Source organism: Phocoena phocoena, chromosome 2 (assembly GCF_963924675.1).
Source record: "Phocoena phocoena chromosome 2, mPhoPho1.1, whole genome shotgun sequence".
Classification (NCBI taxonomy): Eukaryota; Metazoa; Chordata; class Mammalia; order Artiodactyla; family Phocoenidae; genus Phocoena; species Phocoena phocoena.
In genome coordinates this window covers 167063394-167088326 of record NC_089220.1, presented here as the reverse complement: position 1 = coordinate 167088326, position 24933 = coordinate 167063394, and the positions used below count along the sequence as shown (strand labels likewise).

The following is a 24933-nucleotide window of genomic DNA, read 5'->3' as shown; positions in this document are numbered from 1 at the left end:
CATGCCAGCTGACACTGCATACACTAGAAACAAACCAGTCAGCCAAGCCCTTCCCAGATCTGTGATCCACAGAACTGTGAGAAAAATGCTTGTTTTATGCCCCTAGGTTTTTCACTAATTTGTTATGCAGAAATAGGTAACTGGAACATCTAACCAATATAGACACTGTATATGCGGAAAAGATACAGTGGATTTAGAGGATATAGCTACCAAGGGCATATATGCTGCCAAGGGCACGTGTGTGTGCTTGTGTGTATGTGTGTATATTTATCAACGATTGACATAAGAAAGAAATAATTGTTGGAAATCCTGACATACCTCTGAGAAACTGATAGATTGAACAGAAAGAAGCAATTAGCACATATCTCAACAGTACAATTAAGCTGTAGACTTAAGCTATTTAGGCATATATAGAGCTCTTCATGTGACAAATAATTCACTTTTTGTTTTAACATGCATAGAATATTTACCAAAAATAAACCAGAGATAATATTTCAAAGGGAACCTCAGATTCCAAAGGATCAGTGTCATACAAACTATGTCCTTTAGTCATAATGCATTAAATTATAAATTAAGTTTCTTAAAAGGATAGCTTAAATACACCTCACATGTTTGGAAAATTAAAACAAATTCCTAAATAACCCTTAGGTTGAAAAAGAAAATTAATGAATACTTAGACTTGAATGGCAGTGAATACACTACAAGTAAAAAAAATTCTGGAACAAGGGTTAGAGAAATGACTGAACCTAGGGCTGGGGCAGGGAAAATGCAAGGTACACTTAAAGCATCATTTTCAGAAAATAAGAACAAGTGCATGTCAAAAAGACACACAAGCCAACTTAAAAGAGTTCCCAATTGTCAAAGCTGGAGTAGTTTGAGCAGTGAAATAAATAATGATAATATCGGATTCAACCCCCAAAATAAATAGCCATAAGTCCATACTCATATGAATAAATGATTAAGTTAATAAATGAGGAAGAAGACAGAACTCTTTGTTACAAAAGAATTCCAACTCATACATTTAGAAGGAATGGGGGAAATAGAAAATCATCATTAGAATACCACATTAATAATTGTTGCAGACAAGACCTGCTGATAAATCCTAAAATTAGTGGGAAAAACATTAAGAAGAAACAGGATATTTGAATAAGCTCAAATCATCTCCCCCAAAACATTTATTCATTACTGTAGTGGTTTTAACATATGTCCAAAATCCTTTGATGCTCCTCCCTCCAGGAAGAAGTGAATTCACCTTCCCTTAGAGTGTGAGCTTAACTTAGTTATTCACTTAGAATAAAATACGGAAAGGGAAAAATAGTAACTAGAATGGAGAAACCTGGCAAACACCACGAACCAAGTGACCAAGGTTAACATCACCAGTAATAAGACATATCGATACTAGGTACTCTGTGGTAAGATGCAATGAGAAGAGCATTTCCCCTCTATTGTATTCTTCCCAAAAGTCCATAACCTCAGTCTTATCATGAGAAAGCATCAGACAAATCCAAATAGAGGGATATTCAACAAAATACCTTAGCAGCACTCTTCAGAAGTGCCAACTGATAGTTGATAACATAAGAGAGTATTGTTTAAAGGCAAGGAAAGACTGAGAGACTGTCACAGATTGGAGGAGACTAAGGAAATATGAAAAACAAATGATATATTGGTTTGCTAGGGCTGCCATAACAAAGTACCCAGACTGGGTGGTTTAAACAACAGAAACGTATTTTCTCATAATTCTAGAATCTAAAAGTCCAAGGTCAAGGCATCAGTAGGGTTGGTTTCTTCTGAGACCTCTCTCCTTGGCTTGTAGATGGCCATCTTCTCTCTGTGTCTCCACATGGTCTTCCCTTTGTGTGTTCCTGTGCCCTAATTTCTTCTTATGAAGACCCAAGTCATATTGTAGGGTCCATCTTAATGACCTCATTTTAACTTCATTACCTCTTTAAAGGTACTGTCTCAAAATACTGTCACATTCTGAGGTACTGAGAGTTAGGACTTCCACATACGAATTTTGGGGAAACATAATTCAGCCCATAAGATATGGTATCCTATTTTGGATCCTGGAAGAGAAACAGAGCACTAGTGGAAAAACTGAGGAAATCTGAATAAAATCTGTAGCTTAGTTAACAGTGTTGTACTAATATTAGTTTCTTAGTTTTTAATAAGTTTTATGTAAATGTTAATGTTATAGGAAGCTGGGTGAAGGGTATATGGGAACTTTCTGTATTGTCTTTGCTAATCTTCTGAAAGTCTGAAAGTATTTCAAAATAGTTCAAAAATTTTTAGTTATAAAAACACTAAATTTCTTTGAAAAGATAAATAAGGGAAACTCAAGAATTAAAGAGAAAATATGCAAATAAACAGGAAATAGGCAAATAAACAATACACAGAATGAATAGATACAAAGGAATGTTTTTAAAAGCTATTATTATTTTTAAAAATATACGATTAGGGCTTCCCTGGTGGCACAGTGGTTGAGAGTCTGCCTGCCGATGCTGGGGACACGGGTTCGTGCCCCGGTCTGGGAAGATCCCACATACCGCGGAGCGGCTGAGCCTGCGCGTCCGGAGCCTGTGCTCCGCAACAGTGAGAGGCCCGCGTACCGCGAAAAAAAAAAAAAAAAAAAAAAAAATATACGATTATTTTGTAACAAACTTTTAAAAACTAGAGGAAATGAAAAAAGTGGATAAATTGATAGAAAATATACAATGCCAAATTTGCTACAAAGGGAATATAAAACTTGAATACAACCATAAGCATAGAGAGTTTTAAATCATTCACTTCCCAGAAAAGCTTCAGGCCTACGAACATGGTTTTGTATATGAATTCTACCAAACTTTTAAGGAAAAGTTCTTTTATTTTTACAAGTTCTTAACACCAATAAAACCCAAAATTATCCAACTTATTTTATATGATTTTAATTCCAAGCCACATGAGGACAATATAAAAAAAACAGGGGCTTCCCTGGTGGCGCAGTGGTTGGGGGTCTGCCTGCCGATGCGGGGGACGCGGGTTCGTGCCCCGCTCCGGGAGGATCCCGCATGCCGCGGAGCGGCTGGGCCCGTGAGCCATGGCCGCTGGGCCTGCGCGTCCGGAGCCTCTGCTCCGTAGCGGGAGAGGCTGCAGCAGCAGTGAGAGGCCCGCGTACCGCAAAAAAAAAAAAAAAAAAACAAAGTCCCATTTTAACTCTGCATATAGATCCAAGAATCCTAAAGGAAATCTTGGCTAAGCAAATATTAAAATATATTAAAATAATTATACATTATGACCCACTGGAGTGTATCTCAAGAATAAAAGGATGTTTTAACATCAGAATGTATATCAATGAAATTCACAGCAATAACAGAAGAAATTAGAAAAATTATGTGATTGTTTTAATCAATGTAAAAAGGCATTTTACAAAGTTCCAACACCTAATTTTTTTTAATGGTATACTAGAAATTGAAGGATACTCTTAACTTGGTAAAACTTGCCTCTATCAACCCTGTACTTAAAGGAAGAAAATTTTCTTTAAGATGTTCCCTTTAAGTCGAAAATGTTTACTATCACTGATGCTGTTTAACATAGTTACTGAAAGTCACAACTAATTCTGTAAGAAAAAAAAAGAAATGAGATATAAAGATCAGATTATTTGTAGATGATATGACTGTTTAGCAATAAAATCAACAAACAAATATGAGAATAAAAAGTTCAGCGGGGTTGATGGATACCAGATCAATGTACAAAAATCAATAGCATTTCTCTACACCAACAATCTCCAACAAAAGTTATAACTAAAAAGATGCCATTTAAAATAGCAACAGAACCCATATATTCTCTAGAAGTTAATCAAGAATACACAAAACCTTTATGGAGAAATTTTGAAGCTCTACTGAAGGACAAAACAGATGATCTGAATAAATGGAGAGACATCACATGCTCTGAAAGGGAATAATTTACTGTATTAAAAATGTCAATTCTCATCAAATGGAGCTATAAATTTAATGCAGAACCAATCAAAATTCTATATAGATTTTTTTTAGAAACTTGATGGCTTACTTTAAGTAGAAAAATAAAAGTCAGCTGTGAAAAGGGGAAAGAGGTAGGCTTTGCCTAAGCAAATATTGAGACATACTACCCAACCACAGCAATGAAACATAATAGTATTGACCAGAAAACAGACATGGGAAACAGTGGAACAAAACAGAGAGCTCAGAGACATACACGTGCATATAAGGCACTTATTTGTATGATAAAGGCTGATAATGTTGGGAACCTGGCTCACTAAATAGATAAGAATAATAACTGGATCCCTACCCAATATCATATACCAAGGTGAACTCCCAATGTTAAAGACCTGACTGTGCAAGGTGAAACTTTAATGGTAGTAGTTGATTATAAGAGAATATTTTTGTGGCAAAGCATTGAAAGACTTCTTAAAATGAAACCCAAAAGCATAAACTGTAAGGCAAAATTTTGACTAAGTAGCATCAGAAATTTTTTAAAATTCCATTCAAGGGGAGATATTATGGGCAAAGTTACCTGAAAGACGACAGATTGGGTGATATTGCAGTGTCTAAAATTGACAAGGAAATAATATCTAGAATACAGCAGGATCTCTTGCAGTGAAACAGAAATATAGGAATCACAATAGGAAATGGGCAAAGGCTATAAACAAGCAGTTTACAGAAAAGTAAACCCAACAGGCTTACACGCACATGAAGAGATGCTTAAGCTAATTAGTAGTCAGAGAAATGCAAAGTAAAACAATAGTGAGATACCACTTTACATTCATTAAAATGGCAAAAAATTAGAAAGCTGTATGATGCCAAGTGTTGGCAGGAAAGTGAGGCTATAGGAGCCCCTATGCCCTGCTGGTGGATATGTAGACTGATGCAGCCTGTCTAGAGAGCAATCTTGCGATATTTTGTAAAATGACATTTACCCCTCCCTGTGACCGAGAAATCCTGCAATTCAGTTTATCTTTCAAGGAAATTCTCATGCAGGTGCATAAAGGGGCGTATAAGCTTATCATAGTATCATTGTAATGGCAAGGAACTGAAGACAATCTGGGTGTCCATCCCTAGAACTGGACAATTTCTACATGCTATTTAGCAGTAGAGTCCTAGGCATCAATAGGGAAATGGACTGGTTGTATACATAGCAGCAGGAAGAGATTCTTAAAACAGAATTGTATAAATAAAAAGTAAGCAGAATAATGAGAAATATAGCAATTATTTAACTGAAATGATTTGCACGCAAATAGCACATGAACAGAAGAGCACACTTCACAGGTTAGTTGCTAGTGGGGTGGGATCAAGGAAAAGAGACCTTTTTTTTTTTTAAGGGATGAAGAGCAATTTCCTTTCTGTTTCCTTATAACTGTAGAAGACTGCAGATTCATGTTTCAGTCATCTTTGGGTAACTTCCTCACTTGGGGCCTCTCATCCTCAGAAAACACTGCTCACAAAAACATCTCTATCATTTAGCTCAAACCCGTAACTACAAGAAGTACAGGAGACCCAAGAACACAGTCTGATTCCCTCTAGATTATCTTGAAGAATTTGACAACAGTCTGTCTTAAAGCAAGAAAATGTTCTCCCACACTACTTTGCAGCTGCCATGTCCAGAGAAGCTTGCCAAAGCTTTACATAGTGACAAATGTCTTCCTCTGACTTCTTGTTCTTGGAAGGCATTTTGGCAATCAGGTCACACCTTCCTTGGGAAGATCTGTGTATTTTGTGTGGGGAAAATAACTCAAGTTTGATTTCTAAAAAGAGAGAGAACCAATAAATATGAAGTAAGGTCAATCAGGACATCAGTTCTCCATCCACAAGTATACAATCTTTGGGGCTCTTGAAGGTGATCCTTTTTCAAAGTTAAGTGCAGCACATATCTTAAAGGTGCTAGGGTTTAAAGTTTGATAATAGATGATTATCCCCCTGAAAAATACATTTTGAGTTTGCTGCTTTTGCAAAAGTAGCTGACTAATGTCTCATTTTATGGTTTTCCTTCACTGCAATAATTTTGAGCTACATTCTATTTCAATTTTAAATGAAGAGAGGACAGTTTATTTTTTCAAACACATCCACAGTGTTCTTTATATCACCTCTTTGAACATGACCATTTCTAAATGGGGTGGAAAATCCCTTGTCAGGGAACCCACTACAAAGAGATCACCTGTCTTGACTCGTTTTATTCAAATAACACTTCTATAAAAGAGCAAGTACTTTTCTTGATTTATAGATGAGGAAAATAAGGTTCAGAAAAGTTATATAATATGTCCAAAGACATACTTTTTTTAATTGCTAGGGGAGAAAAAATAAGAAGAAAGTATCTTCTGTCAGAGAAAATAAATGTCTAATGTGGACACTAACCTGTCTTAAAATATAACGATTTTCTACCTTGAGTTTCCTGGTGATTTCATTAAACAAGTCAGTTATGCTTGGCTACAATAGATAAGTGAAAATAATCTTTTTTGTTAGTAATTTTTAAAATCATTAAATTTCTTTTTTCTGTTGGTTCTTATTCATATAGCTCTTCAAGTCAAATTACCCATCTGATAATCTGCACAGTTTTTTATTCTAAATGACTTCTTTGTAGACCCTAATATTTTATACAAAAGGTACAAATTAGCCATTCATAGTAACTTTTCAGAAAAAGATATATAGCTTGTGCCAATGAATTCTTCTGATTTAGAAATAATAACAGTAAGCAAGGCTATAAAGTAAATTTAAAATGTTCCCATTGGAATTTAAATTAAAGTACTTTGGTTAGATACCCAAGATATGAACTAAATATAGGATGTACTTGTATGCTTAGAACCCTGTGTTTTAAGTTATCATTTATTGGGTACTCATTGTGTGTCATACATTATGCTATACACCCTTAAAACACCCTCACTGAACTGTTATGTGACTGATATTATTCTCCCCAATTTATATTACAACTATACATGGTCTATATCATTCTCCTAAATAATAGTTGAGAAGTTTGGGACACAAAGAAGTGAAATAGCATACCTAAGGACACACACCTAATAAGTAAAATAACTGAGTATGATGTCCATAACTTAGGTGTAAGGGTAAGGAGACTGGTCAGAAGACCTAAGTTTGAGTTCTTGTTTAAGTTGGTGAGTTGAGCATGTTTCTCCACCTCGTCCCTCCACTTTAATGGCAGTAAATAGATAGAAGAGGGAATGAGAAGAAGTAGTTGACCAGAGATTTGACATAATTCTCCAGCACCATACTGATGATAAGCCAGAGTGGTGGCAGCTAAGCCCAGGACATGCTCAGGAGAAGGCTGGAACAGAGGTGGAAACTATTCTTTAAGCAGAGTTTCCAGAAAGATTTTAAGCTCAAAGTCAACAGGTATCAAGAGTGGAAGTAGAAAATGAGGCAGACATCAAGGTGATGAATTGAAGGATTTCCTTCTAAACAGTTACACGAGTTGGCACATCCTCTCCTTGCATGCAGTGATGACATTTATTCCCAAGCTAAAAACCAAGATCTATTCTGTAAAAAGATTGAAAGAAATGTCTGGAAAGAACTAAAACTTCTAAATGGTTATAGTTCTCCCAGAGTAAACATCTAGGGTGAGCCAGAAACTGCCAGCTTCCTTCTCAGGCATCCTAAAATGAATGTTGAAAGCCTGACAGTCAAGGGGAGGTCTACTGAGGAACTAGGCTACTCATCCGCCATAGGAATCCATGCCATCTAGCTATATATGTTTACCTAGCCCTTCAGTCATAACATTGATGGCTAATAAGGATCATATTTGAGATGAACTGGTAGCATAAAGGAGAAGAACTGGTATGAACAAGCAAAATAACTGAACCTGGAACAAACAGCAATAATACAGGGAACAGAAGACAATTCAATAGATATTTTAATTAATATCTCAAAGAGATTTAAGAAAATGAACATACAATTATGAAAAAGAAATAGAGCAAGAAAGAGTTCATGGAAAGTAAAAGTGATTGCTAAATGAAAACTAATTTAATTTTTCAAAAAGGTAGAAAAAATAAAATCTTCTAGAAAGTAAAGTAAAAAGAAAAAGAGATGAAAAATGAGAGAAGAGCTAAGAAATACAGGGATCAATCCAGAAAGTTGAATACCTACCTATAGGAGTTCCAGAAAGAGAAAATGCATAGCAGAACGTAGTTTTAAGCCATCATAAAAGAAAATTACTGAGTGGAAAAGTCCAAAAGGGCCAACTGAGTGATGAGGTTGATGAATAAAAAGAATCACATCTAAGCACATCATCATGAACATTCAGAACCCCACGGAAAAAGGAAAGATCTTAAGAGTTTCCGTGAGGAGAAAAGATTACCTCCAAAGGTATAATAAATCAGGTTAATATCAAATTTTTCACCAGCAACAATGAATGCTAAAAACAATGTAACAATGTCTTTAAAATTCTGAGGGCAAAGTGACTTTCAACCTATAATTTTATATACAGACAAACAATCAATCGTGCATGAAGACAAAGACATTTTCAGACACGGGGAGACTTAGAAATTTTACCTTCCACAGATTCTTTCTGGAAAAGTACTTGAAATTGCGTTTTAGGGGGTGGGGAAAAAAGAAGAATTCTTTTTTTTTTTTTTTTTTTTTTTTTGCAGTACGCGGGCCTCTCACTGTTGTGGCCTCTCCCGCTGCGGAGCACAGGCTCCGGACGCGCAGGCTCAGTGGCCATGGCTCACGGGCCCAGCCGCTCAGCGGTATGTGGGATCCTCCCGGACCGGGGCACGAACCCGCGTCCCCTGCATCGGCAGGCGGACTCTCAACCACTGTGCCACCAGAGAAGCCCAAAAGAAGAATTCTTGAAATAAGAGGACCAGCACCCAACACACAGTTGGATCCAAAATTTCAATAATTTGAAAATAGTTCCATGATAGTTATTCTGTAGAAGACCTAAAGCAATTTGTACAAATTATGGGACTACAAGAAGCATGTCTTCAACAAAAATGTAAATTTTCTTTAACAAACGATTGATTAAGAAGTTGGATGATCTTAGAAATAAGAAAACATAGGGTTTCTTTTTATTTCTTTAACGTGAAGAGAAAAGCAATTGGCAGCTGCATGGAGGGAAAATAGGTGAAAAGTCTCCATGCAGACATGCACAAACTAAAGGTAACATGGTTTTGTGCAACTGATCTAAAAAAAAGGGAGAGAAAATCCATTGGCCCTTGAAATTTGGAACATTCTAAAAATGGCATAGATTCAGATATTCAGATTTTAATTTTTAGAAGCAACTAATGGACAAAACACAGAAGTGGGTTTTGGGTTTTTTTTTTTACTGCAGTGACAGACTGAAAATGTTACCATCTTGAATTACCTAAAAATATTGGAATAAGAGTAGAAGCATAAAGAAAGAAAAGAATAGAAGATACTATTTTAAATTGATGGATATAAAAGTCAAGGTAACCAATAGAAAATTTTTAAATATAATTAATAAAACAATGGAGAGAGTAGAGAAAGGAAAAGTGAAATATAAAGAAGCTAAGTTTCACATTTGTCGTATCAGAGAAGCTGATCATCGTATCATCATCAGTGTATCATGGTGATGATTTTAATCCCCAAAATTCATAATCCCAATTTTCCATAGATAATGCTCTTCATTAGAGATGTACTTCTGCCTATACTTCCTTTCCTATGGTACAAAGTCTGCTTCCTCCAAATTCATGTCCAAATGTTTGTGGTGTCCCTTCTGGCTTTTCCAGTCTCACTTCTGTATCTTGTGCCTCTCACTGGCAGTTTCTGAGGCAGCCCCTAACCAGACATCTTAGTCCTCACCATAAAAGACAACAGAGTGAGGCGGGAAATGCCAAACGACAAGACCTGCCCGCCACAAGCTTGAGAGAGGTAGGGGACCCGCTGCATGTCATCTCAGGCATGCTGGTGAGGGAGAAAAGTGTCTTGCCCCTGAGTTTGCCTGCTGTGCCTCTGCCTTTAGTCTCCTGCTGTTTGTGTTTGGAAAGGGTTTCACCGTACAGGTTGAAGCCAGGGAGCAAGAAAAGCACCCAGCTGATTTTTGCAAGAAATTGTAGATTTTCAATCTCTACCTCCCTTACCACTCAACTCTTTCAGTGTATTCATTCACAGCCAAGAATGGAGCAGCTGTAAATAGCTTCTTTGACTGAAATCTCATCAGAGAAGCTGGAAAGCCCAAGCTCTCAGAGCTAAGGGAGGGACTGGGCAGGAAGGCCAAGACAGAAAGGAAGAAAGAAAAATGGAAAGCAAAGAAAACGAAAATACATCCACAATCTACATAGTACTACAGGGCTAGAAATTTGTAAAGCCCTTAACATGTTTCTATATTTTAACCACTTACTGAGTACCTTCTACATCCCTTACTCTCATTTTCTATGTCAACCCCCCCCCCACTACATTCCAGCAACATTGACTTTCTTTCTGCTTTTAGAGCATTTGAAGCTCATTCCTATCTCAAGGCCTTTGTTCTCGCTGTTCCCTATCTCAAGCATGATTCCTAAGCTTAAGCTTGTTTCATGGCTGTCTCCTCATCCTTCATTTCTTAACTCAGAGTCACATCTTCAGAGAGGTTTTCCTTAATCACCCTATTTACTGCAACACGCCTTACCTCTCAGCCATTCTTTACCACATCATATTTATTTTCTTATAGCATTTGTTTGTATGAAGAATTATATTTATCTTGCTTGTTTGTCATCTATGTCCCCCCACCCACCAAAAAAATCCACAGGTACAGGGATTTTTATCTGTCATTTTCACTATTATATCCTCAGTACCCATACTCCTAGCCAGGCGCATGTTATATACATAATTATTTTATTTTTATTTTATTTATTTATTTTTTTTGTGGTACGCGGGCCTCTCACTGCCGTGGCCTCTCCCGTTGCGGAGCACAGGCTCCGGACACGCAGGCTCAGCAGCCATGGCTCACGGGCCTAGCCGCTCCGCGGCATGTGGGATCCTCCCGGACCGGGGCACGAACCTGTGTCCCCTGCATCGGCAAGCGGACTCTCAACCACTGTGCCACCAGGGAAGCCCACGTTATTTTTTTAAATAATACATTCCATACATTATGCTAAGCTCTTTACATAGGTAAGATTGTTTACTCTTTACAGTGTAATCTGTACTCTTTGCAGATAAAGAAATTGAGTCACAGAAGGAAATAACTTGCCCAGTATCACACAGTAAGTGAAAGTGGAAGCTCATAGATTCAAATCTAGGTTTTTAATCCTAAAACCCTTCTTCTTAGACACTATTCCATACTTCCTGAAATATGCAAGGAACTTTCAAGAGGCAGTGAATATGGGAAGTCATGAATTGTGGTCCTTGCATTTGAAGGACCTGTAGGACTGGTTGGGGAATTATTATGTTTACATAAAGAGACAAATTATAACAACCAGAGGCAGCTGCTCTCATGATAGTCTCTGTGATCCCCCTGCCTTCATAACCTAGTCATTCTGCCCTTGCCAGTAGGGTCATGGCCGGCAGCCAAAGTTTTTGGACGACTACAGCTGAAGCTGCCAAGTATTTACAACTCTTAATTCTTACTCTTAAAATCGTTTAAAAGGAATTTTATGTGTTTCAAGCTTATCAGATACTGTTTAATTTTTCCCAAGTTTGTGTTTAAGGACCAGCTCCTTGTGAATTATGGAGACTTTGGTTTTTGTTTTGTTTTGTTTTGTTGAAATTTACTTTATTTTTACTTATTTTTGGCTGCGTTGGGTCTTCGTTGCTGCACGGGGGCTTTCTCTAGTTGCAGCGAGCGGGTCTACTCTTAGTTGCGGTGCGCGGGCTTCTCATTGCAGTGGCTTCTCTTGTTGTGGAGCACGGGCTCTAGGCATGCTGGCTTCAGTAGCTGTGGCACACGAGCTCAGTAGCTGTGGCACACAAGCTCAGTAGTTGTGGCACACAGGCTTAGTTGCTCCGCGGCATGTGGGATCTTCCCGGACCAAGGCTCGAACCTGTGTCCCCTGCATTGGCAGGTGGATTCTTAACCACTGCGCCACCAGGGAAGCCCCAAGACTTTGTTTTTGATACAGACTTCTGAAGCTGTCCCCACATGTCTTCTTCACAGGGTCTGAAAGGGCCTGGGAATGTACTATCAGGCTTTTCAGGTGATCCTGATACCCAGCTAAGTTTGTAATCAGTGAATAATGACCGTAAATTAACGTTTACTTGATGACTCAGGGTCTTTTTATCTGTGCCTGTTATTAAACTACAAGTTCACTGCAGCCATAGCCAGTGCAAGTGATGGTCACCACTTCCCTGGGTATCAATTTCCTCATGTGCAAAAGTAAAAATAAGTTGGATTACATGATCTCTAAAATCCTTTTTACTTCTAAAATTCTAATTCTTCAAAAAGGAGCTTTCCCAGGATGTTTACTAGAACATTGTTTCTTTCAAGAATGCCCCAGTTGTTATTTGCTTCTTTCTCAAAAAAGTGGAAAGACAAATAGATTTCTAAATAACTTTCAGAGGGCTGTAATATGAGGGCCTTTCCACAAATCTAATTATTAAGTTAGTACCTGAAACAGCTTTCTGAAGTGTGCCTTATCCAGATAAATAGTAATCTTCATCTTTCTCTTCATGAGCTTTGGTCTCATCTCTTAACATTCACAACATCATCTCTCATTTCTCTATAATCAACACAGTATACAGCAGCTCGCTCCTCGTTTCTTGCCCCTGAAGCTCACATGTACTACATGTTTATGGATGGCACAGGAGGAAGTAGGCATGCATCAGTTTGTGCTATGGTAATTTGTAAAGCCTAAACATTCTTTTCCATCACGTAGCCATTGTTATTTTTTAAGGTTTCTTCTGACAGGATTCTAAACATAGTAATGTTAAAAACTGTCTTTAAACATGTTAAAGCCTTAAATAATGTCTATATAATATGTCATTTAAATTATTTCTTCTAGGAAATTTCATTTATAATATGTTCAAATTATGAACAGCTTCTAGTTGAATCAATAAAGGTAAAGTGGCAAACAGAGCATTTTAGGGAATTCCCTGGTGGTCCAGCTGTTAGGGTCCAAGCTTCCACTGTAGGGGGCCTGGGTTGGATCCCTGATCGGGGAACTAAGATCCTGCAAGCCATGCGGCGCAGCCAAAAAAAAAAAAATCATTAAAAAAACCAGAGCATTTTAAGAATATATATTGTAAGGTATTAATATTCCTTTAATGGGATAAGCTCTGCATCAGCCTGTTTATAGCTTTGACTTCCTGAGATAAAGTTCTGAAATGCAAGCACAGCCAACCTATCTTTATAATGATTAAATCTTCAGGAACTTGATTCCTCACTACTTGCTAGAAAAGAATAATTCAGTTTCATCAGAACTATGAAAGTGCTCAGTGGTAAACAGAGCTTCATGAAAAAGTAAAACACTATTCCACAGCATCATAGACTACTAACTTTTTCGTTTCATTCATCTCCATTTGTTCCCTGTCCACACTCCTCTCTACCCCCTACTTTCTCCCTCTCTCCTCTCTTTGTCCCCACAGAGGTTCACACACACACACACACACACACACACACACACACACACATTTTCTTTTCCAAATGCATCCTTTAATGGGAAATCTTAAAAATGAGACATTTAGCTATATAAGTAGCAAATCCATGCTTAGCAACAAGTTCTGGAAATAATTTGGCCAGATGTTCTTTTTGAGCCTTAATGACATCTAAATGTGAATTAATATTCCATCGATTCATCAAAAGTTTCCAGTTCTCATTCATGTTAGATTCTATATATGCAGTGATCTTATGTTCCAGACAAACAAATAGAAATATGATCTGACAAACTCACATACACACACACACACTCACTCTCACACACACACACACACACATACACACACACACACATAGATACATACAGAACTCTTGAAATAGGATAGCCACAGAATAGCATTTTTATATGTGTTCCCTCTACACCAGCTGCTTTCAACCAGAGACATTTTTACCCCTTAGGTGATACTTGGCAATGTTTGTAGACATTTTTTTTTTTTTTTTTTTTTTGTGGTACGCGGGCCTCTCACTGCTGTGGCTTCTCCCGTCGCGGAGCACAGGCTCCGGACGTGCAGGCTCAGCGGCCATGGCTCACGGGCCCAGCCGCTCCGCGGCATGTGGGATCTTCCCGGACCGGGGCACGAACCCGCGTCCCCTGCATCGGCAGGCGGACTCTCAACCACTGCGCCACCAGGGAAGCCCCTGTAGACATTTTTGATTGTCACACTGGGCAGGGAGGTTGCTACTGGCATCCTGTGGGTAGAGTCAGGGGTGCTGCTAAACATCTTACAGCGAAAAAGCCCCCACAGAAAAGGGTTATCTGGCCCCAAATGTCGATAGTTCTGAGGTTGAGACACCCTGCTCTACACAATGGTCTAAGGCATCAAATAAGGGGACAGCCAAACTCTTCATTCCATTCCCGGCAACTGACTAGAAAAGAACGAGAAAAAACACATACCTCCACAATTCCATTTAAATCTCTTTAACCAAAACTAGTTACATGGCTACACCACAAAGCTTTTATTTCCACCCTGAAACCTCTAAGCACTTTAGAAAGGAAAGACAGATCTAGTCCCTCTATTTTTAGTTTATAAGTGGTCTTGTATTCTCACTGTCCTATCCATCTCCCCACAGTGTGAGTGAAACTCTTTGCCAGATGGTGTAGGAAAGATTTTGATAATCCTTACCTCACCTATTCTGAAAATAAGTTTCTGCAACTTCTGGCCCGATGTTTTGTGTATTTCCACATATATTAAAAAGACAGTGTGGTTACATGTTTTAGTATAGCTTGTCTTGTTTTAAAAATTATTATGAAGACAAATAGCAATCTGATATACAGCAGTAAGGTCTAGGTTTTTTGTTTCCATATAGGCATATTTTGCTGCATATTGATAGCTTATAGATGATAGTAGAACTTTATAGTTGGAGAGACCATGGAATTTAATTTCCCATTTTCTAATATTACAGTTCATCAAATATAAAATGCCATTAATTGTAAGATATGCTATTACATTCTGTACCACTAAAAGAAAAGTGTATGCCAATTGGAAATGACATGCCCCCAATCATTAAGACACATCTCAGTTTGAGAGACATCAAAATGTGGAAAAGGTACATCTTAGAATTGATAAAATACATTATTTTGTACTACAATACCTTTTCCTCTTTCTGAGATAAAAGCCATGTGTCTTGTTATTCTATAAAAATCCTTCCACGATAATGTAATAAGGCATACACGTTGGAAAACACATAAGTGGTGAAAAAACCAGGTTAAGAAAGTAAACCAACATCTTATGTAATTCTAAGCTCCCTTTTAGGTTATAAGTGCACTGGGTACTTTGCTAACTGGACAGGATTTTTTTTTAATCCTGTTTCGTCTTATTCTAAATGGGGGAAAGTTACAAGAGATATTATAATGAATAAAAATTAACTGGATTTCAATTAATTATAAGTATCAGTTAACTATAAAAGAGAAAGAGACTGCCTTCTTTAATAAAAAGGAAGGAAACTGTGTTTTGGAGAAAATGATCTTGGGGTCAGATCACATTTAAGCTAATCTCTGTTTTCTATAAATTCTACCTATAATGAAGGTAATAAAACTAGGTGACTCCTGTGATTGCTTTGAGGCACTATAATATCCTTTGGTGTAAAAGAGAAAGTCAGTCATGGTTCCTACACTAAGTTTGGTATTGTAGAAAATGGGGCTGGGGGGGGTGGGTACCTGAGAAAGACTTTTAGCCAAGAGCATTAATTTTTTCCTAAACTGAAGAAGTATTTTATAGAACAGCCTATCCACCTAAATCTTTTCATAGGTCAAGTTTTAGGAAGAAAGACTTGTTAGATGAGTAAATGCCCAGCCAAAGTAGAAATTACACCAGAAAAGGTTTCTTGCTAAAACTTGAGAAACGAATAATACTAAAAGACCAGCAAAACAAGCCAATGTACGTATGTGCCATAGCTGTGCTGGGCAAGAGCCTAATGATGCTGTTGTCTGCAAAGTGTCCGAAACATAGCCCCAAGAGCGCTGAACTGCCTGTTTGCACATAGTGGCCATCAAGCTGCCAAAGTTATCAAAATTCCAATGTACTGTTTCAGTAATTCTGTTTAAGTAACCCTGTGAACATCAATCCAGAGCTGAATAGAGAAAACAAACGAGGCCCTAATGCTTCTGTACCAACCAAGTACAAATAACACCAACAGCATACTTCTTGGCATCCCAGTATATTACAATATAATCATAAAACGCGGTGCATCTTGGAAAAAGGTAGCCTTAAAACCCTGAACAGTGAACAACAAACTGCTGCTTTTATGAAGTTGAAAGTAAAATTTGACTTATCCAGCAATTGAGGCCATAAAATCAGTCTTGTGAGGCATGAGTTCTCTCCCCAGAGGGGAGGCCTAAACTCCTGTCATTTATTTAGCAGTCTTGAAATCCCATTTCAGCTTCCGAATGCATGTTCTAGAAGGTGGCAAGATAATGCTGTACCACTGCTACAGCACACTAAATAGCCTCCTTTGAAGTATTAACACCAACTACAGAGTTAAGTCAGAGACAGGTTGTTTTTAAACAGTAAGTAGGAGCTTCAGGATGCCTAAACATTGATTACCTTGGGGGAAATTACACAAGTGTACTGAGGCCCTTGGTTTAGAAATCTGTGAAACAGCTTCTTGTTGACTTTAAGTAAATTTCAGGTGATCTTTCAAGATCTAGAAACTCAGATCATGCTTATTCTTATTTTGAAATGGAGTTCTCATTTCCCTTAGTATATATACTTAATTCAGTGTACACCAAGAGGGCTTTCTCTAAATAGCCTATGAGTAAATGACCATGATAAAGTTAAACACTGAACATATATGAACATGATCTGCATTTAAGTGAGGATACATTAACTGGTTTCAGCATAACCTTCGAAACTTCACAAGTTAAAGTGACACATGTAATTATGTACATAATCATAGACTTTTAGATTATAAGGAACCCAACAGGTCACCTAGTCCAGCCCCCTTTAATTTGCAGATGAGGAAACAGGATTAGAAAGGCAACTGCTGCCCATGGGAACACCATAGTCAAGGATGTGGTCCAGGCTGGGGTCAATGTCTCCTGTCTCCAAGGCCAGTATTTCCCCCATGATCCACTGTAATTACAAGCCTTCGCAATAATAGGAATGAAACTAAGTCATTATATAAATTATAAATTACTATAAATCATGTGACTTTAATACAACTAAAAGTGTTCAGTATTTAGGAAGACAGACGCTGTGACACAAAATATTTACTGAACTTCCTGTGTGATGACAGTTCTTCATTTAGTCTTTACAAAATCCCAAAGATACACTTTACTATTCACAGCTTAAAGATGAAATAATTGAGACTCAAAAGCCTCAATAGCAGAAGTCCATCTAAAAACTCTGATCCATTACCCAGGTAGACAGCTCTGTCGTGTTCCTGTAGGTAACCTCTTCACCACTACCAGTACCCACAAGAGAGACAGGGTACGTTTGGCCTAGAGCAAGATGGTCATTTCTCTAATACTATGTAAATTGCCATCTGCAGAGATCTATACCAGAATCTCTGATGGAGGTGTGTGGGCACATGTTTGTGAAGGAGAGAGAAGTAACCCCTCAGGAGTCAGTGACTCAGTGACACCAGTGTTACTTATGTAAGTTTCTAAAAAGGCGTTTCCACACTATTGTGGAAAAATGCACATCTGACATTCATTTGGTGTCTTCTTCTGCACGTTCCTCCCCCATCAATATCATTTCCACAAGGTACTGCATTTATGTGTATCAGTCCTGTTTCCAAAGCCTCCTTGTTGCCCGTTGGATAGGTCGCTTAAGAACTCATAGAACAAAGAGTTATAAAGGTATATGGATATCGCCAAGTCTCTTTCCACGTTTTAATTGTGCAGAAACTGATTTTCAGACAGGTAATACAGCCAGTCAGAGACAAAACTGGGACTTAGGGCAAAGTTCTGACTCAAGTCTAATACTCTTCTCTCTATACAACATACTTGATTATATGATTGGCCAAAAAAACAAGTGTCTGTCACTTATTTGGCCAAATATATTAATTATTTCAAGCCAATACCATGTTACATTTTTAATAACAAGGTGAAAACAAAATTGGTAATTAAGAGATAGCAGCATAGGGTAGCAGAAAGACAATACAAGCCTCATAGCTAGATAGATCTAAATTTAATTCACGCTCCCTAATTTACTAGCTGTGTTGCCCTGGGCAAGTTGCTCAACTTTCCTGAAGTTGTAACTACCTGAGAATACTAAGAACTACATGCAGTGGGATATTTATAAAACATCTGACACATAGTAGATGCTCAATATATATTGGTTCCCATTAATTCTAACCCACCACAAAAGAGCTGTGCCACTCTAGCAAATTCCTTTAGCCCTCTGGGTCTTACTTTCCTCCACTGTACAATGAGAAGAGGAAAGAAACCAAATGAATTCCAAAATCCCTTACGGCTCATCAAGTAAGAATTCCCAAAGGTTCCTTTACCTTAATTTAAATTCAACAAACACTTAGGTACCTTATATTCATCCTAGGCACTAAACAGTTCCAACCACCACCAGGAATATGTCTATGATTTCATTAGAATGGGCTCAAACTCCATAGTACTTTAAGTTCCACACAGAAAAATTAGTATACAAAAGCAAAGGACTTCACTTTGAAGAAAACTCTGCAAGGACATCACAAACCTAAGATGATAAATAAAAATAATTTAGAGTATACCTTAAATTGTTAGTCTCTCTTTTTTTTTTTTTGCTGGGATAGATGATGAGAACTTAAGTGTTTATACTATAGGTCTATAACAAGACTCAGGAGCCATTTTGGTAAAGCACTAATGCCATTTTGGTGGGGGGGGAAGAGCAATAAACTTCTCTTCACATGTGATTCTTATACTAGGCCTTAAAATTTAAGAAACCTGTGTCATTCTGAAGCAGAAGGGAATAAAATTTATTCTGAGAGATGTTTTACAGTGATAAGCATTAATATAAGAAGGTAGTTGACCATGTTTTCCACATTACTTCTGAATTTCATATTTCAGATTTGAATTCTCTAAAAATAAAATATAATTTAAATCTTGAACCTTGTAAGTAAGACCTGGGGAAATATTAGCTGAAATAGTAACTGAAGTTAAATGAAAATCTTAACTACAAAGTTTATCCTCCTCTTCTCTTCCATGAGGAAATCATTAGCAAATTTTTTTTATTACAGATAAGGCTTTTTGCAAATAACACTCTCAAAATAGATTTAAAATCATGATTAGAGCCTAGTCATGGTTTCTCAGAAATTCATTTGGGGTTTACCTGTTACCACACCTGTACAGTATTATTCACTTACGTTATAAAAGTTTAGAATACACATCTTAGGTGATAAAACATCAACAACATCAAAAACATTTGCCTTTTATGAGTATGAAGAGACAGAAAAGGCCCGTTGGAATTTATATATATATATGGCATAGTGTGAACCAGAGGCAGAAGGCCTGGATCCTATTTCTGCTGTTGTTAAAAGCTCGATATGTGATTCTTGGACAAGTCACTTCACCTTTCTTATCTGTTTCTTTATGAAACAGGAAGAACCATCTGATCTAATATTTCTTCCAGTTCCTATAATTAACATCTGTGCGAATCCTCAATACAGTACTTGAGGAGCATGGGACATGGGGCAAAAGTACTCACAGGAGAGCACTTATTCTGCTCTTCATGCGTGCTGCTAGGAGAAGCCAGATTCTGTAGAGAGCCACACACTAAATGGCCTGGCTTCGTGCCTTGGCTAAAGAACACCATCGATGACTAGGAAGACACTTAAAGAGACTCAGCCGGAGAAAACAATCTATTTTCTGAACATAGTCCAAAAATTAGATAGGGTCGTGTGAGCCTACACAACATGACCCCTGGTGTCTCAGCCTTTTATCTTGGCCTGCGGAAGGCCTGAGTTCATGTAGGTGACCTATGGTTTCTGAGCCTTATGAGAAATACTTCTGAAAATGAATGGTTCTCATCCCCAGTCTCACATCTGACCCTTGAAAATACATATATTTTTATGCAGCAGCTGCAATACGTGCGACACTCCCAGGACACCTTCATGAGACAGAGTTTCGCATAGTGGTTAAAAGTGTGAATCGAGCTCAAATCCCAACTCTGCTGCTGAACTGCTGCGTGATCTTAGGAAAGAAGCCTAATCTCTCTGTGCTTCAGGTTCCTTTTCTGTAAAACGGGGAAACTAATAAAACCTAACTCAGGTTTGTTGTGAGGATTAATCAAGATAATACATGCAAAGCAGTTAGCGCAGAGCCTAACGTAAAGTATCAATATACGTTAGTAAGCTGGATGAATGGATAGATCAATCGATCGATTGATCAACTGATCTTTCAGTCCTGGGCCCTGGGACTCCCTGAAAAGGCTTATGCGAAGGCCAAAGGCAATTTTCTAGCAGTGAATGGCATCTGCAGATCTTTTCTGAGCAAATAATATAACAAAGACTCAAAGCTGGGCTCAGCTTTTACTAATAGGATCCTACAGAAATCAGAAGGAAGTAAGATTATCCTTAAAGTAGGAAAGAGTTACGCTGGGTTAAGACAAGATCCTTTAAAGAGATAGACACACAAAAAAAACATTTAATATGGTCATACAGAATTAGAGAAAGGAGGTTACTTTTCATTTATACCTTCTCAAGCGTTGCCAGCATTAAAAGCCACAGAATTTTATAACTGGATGGCTCCCTAGAGACCATCTAGTTCAACTCCCTTACTTGATAGGTAAGTTGTTGAGGCCCAGAGAGATTAAGCAACTTTCTTGAGGTCATTCAGCAGTAAATAACAGTGCCAAGACAAATAAGCTTTCTGACTCCTCCCATTTGCCCACCCAGTACTCCCCCTGGTAACTTTCACCAGGTCATCATCCTGTCCTTGTTGTACCAAAAGGGTATTAAAACACACACAGGTTTCTCACTTTTGCCCAGTTTCCCAAAAAGTACAGAAGCAACCTCAACCCCCAAGACCTTCTTCCCACTGGGAATTGGGGAGGATACCAGTCAATCTGTGGCCTTCTCCCAGGCCTTCTTTGGAGTTTCCACTCTTTCCTTTCTGTTCCTCATGTTCACTCAACAGGGCTACTTCTAAAAGTCCCTCACCCCAAAAATCAGGCACGTCCCAGGGCACAAGTTACCACCTGCTAATCTGCAAATTCTCATCTTCCCACAAATGCTATACCTTGAGGCAGGAAATACAGAACTATTACTAAATTTTCTCTGAGCTCCCTGAGTGAATTCAGTGAGAACTGATCCCTCCCTCCCTAGGATAACTCAACCAGGTTCATTTATAAAGTGTGTGTATGTGAAGGGCCAGAGAACCCTTAGGTGTGCCTAACACAGAAAACAGGAGAAAGAGGGGACCAAGGAATGGGAGATGGGTTGAGGGAAGGAGGGAGACAAGTAGAAGGAGCGCACCTGTCAAACTGCAAAGTATGGATCCTAGAGACAGCTGTGCTGCTGGGACTGACTAACTGCTGAAGGGACAGAACTGCCCAGGGGATTGCAGCGTTTTCATTAGGCGCTCTGGTAACTGACTAACAACAGACTGGCGCCTCAAACTACACACGTAGGAGGAAGTAGGTAGAGGCTATCCCGAAGTAGCGGGAATAACGAACTCTTTTCTTCCCACTCCCTTTCCTACTCTTGTGAGTTGGCACGCCACTCTGTGCCTGGCTGGCATGCCCTGAGCTTGCCAGGGTGCAGTGCATCACCCCTGACCGGGAACTCCCCTCCCTGCTCTCCCGAGAGTTAGAGAGAAACATAGGGCATCTCTCAGCTCTACCAAGAGCTCCCGTCCCTTGCCCCTTGCAGGGGAACTGATTTGAGAGAAAAGCTTTTGCTGAGTGTCTGAAGCTGACAAATGCGGGGCACTTCTTGTCCCTAAGCACTTGCGCCTGCGTGGGATGTCCCTCAGCCTGGGTCTCTGCTTTGAAGGTGGGAGGCCTAAATGTCACAGCCACAGTGTTCCTTCCCCACACGCGCACCTACCCATGAACCCGGAAGGAAGGCTTTGCTTTTATCTTTTTTCCCTCCCTACCTGAATTCCGGGACCAGGTTAGGCTGCAACCCGTAGAAAGCAGCGGAGAGAGTGACCAACCACCCGGGCTTGTAACTGCCGTTCTCGCACTCCAGATAAGGCGGAGACCACTTGACGTGGCTCTTGTCCCCGCTAAGACCGTCCCTGCGCCGCCAGCTGTGGCCCAAGCCCCGGGGCCCCTGATTGGAGCCGCGGCGGTGCAAGTGAGTCCTCCACTTGCGCCGGAGGCCGTGGAACCACTCGGTCTCCAGCGTGGCGTTGGCCAGGTGGTGTGCTGAGGAGGACAGGTCCTGGAGCAGGATGCGACTCTCCTCGCGCGTGGCCTGGAGGAAGACCTGCGGGGCTGGGGCGGACAGCGACTCGGTGCTGAAGGTGATGGCCGCGCGGGAGATGCTGGGCTCACCCTCCAGGAGGCTCCGCACCAGTGCCCGGTACCACTCCAGGTCGTCCTGCGAGTTCTGCTCCCGCGACTTATTGCTCTGCAGCATCATGTTGAGGAAGTTGGTGGCGTGTGTCAGCGTGTCCAGCGCCCCGTGCAAGGAGGAATGGGAGCTGGCTAGGGCAGGCGACTTCCCCGGCAGGCCCGCCAACTCGTAGCGGCTGGAGCAGTTGGCTCGCTTCAGCTGGTGGGAGTCCCCGGTGTAGAGGTAAGAGGCCACGTCCATGGGCACCTCCTCGGCGATTTTCTGCGCCAAGATGGTGCCGTCGGTGGAGCGGCTCCAGGGAGCCGAGGGGTCCGAGGCAGAGGCTCGAGCCGGCTGCTGGGCGTGCTGCTTCGCCCTCAGGGTCTTCTCTCGAGAGGAATCCGTCCGACTTGGAGGGTCGCGGCTGGCGCCGGCAGCTCCCAATCCCAGGTGAACGAGCAGGAGGCAGCAGAGTAAGGGGTTAGCCATGGCTCCCATCTGCCTCGCAGCAAGGAGAGGAGGTAACGGAGGGAGTCACTGTTTAAATTTTGGTCGTCAATCTATCAGCACTAAGACTTTTACTAGGAGTCTTCCCCCCTTTTCAGCTGGCACCGAGTCCAAAAGGACTTTAAACTAGGGATGTTCTGAAATACGCGCGGCTGACTGAGCTACCGTCGTAGGAGATCAGATCACCTGTGGCAACGCCGGCTGCTCCTGCTCCACCATGGGTCTGCTCGGGATTGCGCACCTCGCAGCCTGGAGCCCGGCAGCTTACATCCCCTCTCGCCGCCGGCAGCTACAGTTGGCCTGCTTACGTCTTTCTGCTTAGCAGCTTCCACCGCCGCTCTCATTGAGGTGTGTTCAGGAGCTGCTGCTGCTGCTGCCGCCGCCGCCGCGGCCGCCAAAGACACTGCTCCATCGTCTCGCCCGTGGCAGGTCGTTCCCGCCTCCCGGCTCAGGCTCCTCCTCGTCCGCTTCGCCCCGAGGCGCGGAGCGCGCGCGCCCAGACCCGCACCGCGAGCGTAGCAGCTAGGGTTTCTATTAAGGCGTTTGTCTTTCCGGAGCCACGAGGGCTAGGCAGCTGGTTAATTGGAGTCTTTAAGTTTGGCCACAAACCACACTCCTGCCTCTCCCTGCTCTCGGGAGGAAAGCCGGGTTAAAGAGGCGGCTTGGCCGCAACCAAACCCTTGTAGGGCGGCTTCAAGTCGTCTTGTGCCCTGTTTGGCCGGCTCCTCTGTCAATCAGCCGACTGCCGTTTGTTGGGCTGGTGCGGGAGCTGTCCAGTGCTGAACCCGAGGCGCAGGAGGAGGTGGTGGCGCGGAATGCAGCTTCGCTGAGTCCTTTCACCGGCTCGCGTTCCCTGATGACTCGGGAACCTGAGGGGGTGAGAGCTGGGGTGGGCGGAGTGAAGGGAGAAGCAGACTCGTGGTGGCTCAGAGCGAAGGAAACTTGGATGTACCGAGGAGGAGGGTGTTGGCATCTTGCATGCTTAGTTAAATCAGCCTTTCCTTTTGCCTGGTAAAGAGGGAGAAAGTAGTTTTCATTTGTGGCTTAAATCGGAGGGAAGGGACGTAGGATGGAGACGTGTCCTCCCGAGCATCTGCTCATTTTGGGCAAATTATCAAATCTTCTTCCTTGTTGTCGGTTAAAGAAATGATTAAACCCTACTTGCCGAGGTCTTAGCTCTAAGGGAGTAATGGAGACATCTACCGGCTGAACTTTAAGGGGAAAATGCCATATTAAAGGAGCCTCTCTGCTTGAAAGGGATGAAGGGGAACCTGTGGAAGTGTAAGCAAGTGAATATGTGGAAGGGAGAGAATATGTGCCGGGGCAGGACTCGGACTGTGAGAGAATGAGAATGAGTCTGTTGAGCGGGAAGGGAAGCCATTCTGACTGGGAGTTCCTAGAATTAATGGATGTGAGAACTAAGACATCTGGTTAACTATAGGTTGGGATGTCCCAGCAGAAGAAAGAAGAACTGAATAAGTATGCCAAGACCCCCCAGAATGATTGGAAAATCCCTTAACACAGTCTAATGGTTTTATTTGAAGCTTTAATAGGGTCTTCTGACATTTTCATTCTGAAAATACTAATTAGTACTTTGGATAGGTATGGTTTCATGCACCTCCACCTTCCATATGCACCTCCACTTTCAAATTCCCCAAGAAAGACACAGGATAGAAAGTCTCAAATTCACTTCGATTCCCAACTTAAAAAAAAAAAAAAAGTTACCTGTGGCATTCTAAGGTAGCACTGCTTAGATTTGCTTTATCATTTCATTTTATTCTTCCTGTTGAGAAAATACCTAAGCACAAAAATTTAAGCTCCAAAGAGCAAACGTTTGTCTGCATTGGTCACTGTAGTATCTTGAGCACCTAGAACACACAGATGCCTGGCACATAGTTGGTTCCCACTAAATATTTGCTAAACTAATGAATGAAGCATAAGATAATTATG

General features: G+C 40.5%; 1 protein-coding gene across 1 annotated transcript in view; it reads right to left on the bottom strand.

The window, feature by feature from the left end:
* GPR158 (G protein-coupled receptor 158) overlaps positions 1-22974 on the bottom strand; it is a 316868-nt gene extending 293894 nt beyond the window's left edge. The window contains exon 1 of the mRNA XM_065872293.1: positions 22073-22974. Within this exon, the coding sequence (XP_065728365.1) occupies positions 22073-22974 (902 nt within the window). The remainder of the gene's footprint in view (positions 1-22072) is intronic.
* Positions 22975-24933: the final 1959 nt, after the last annotated feature.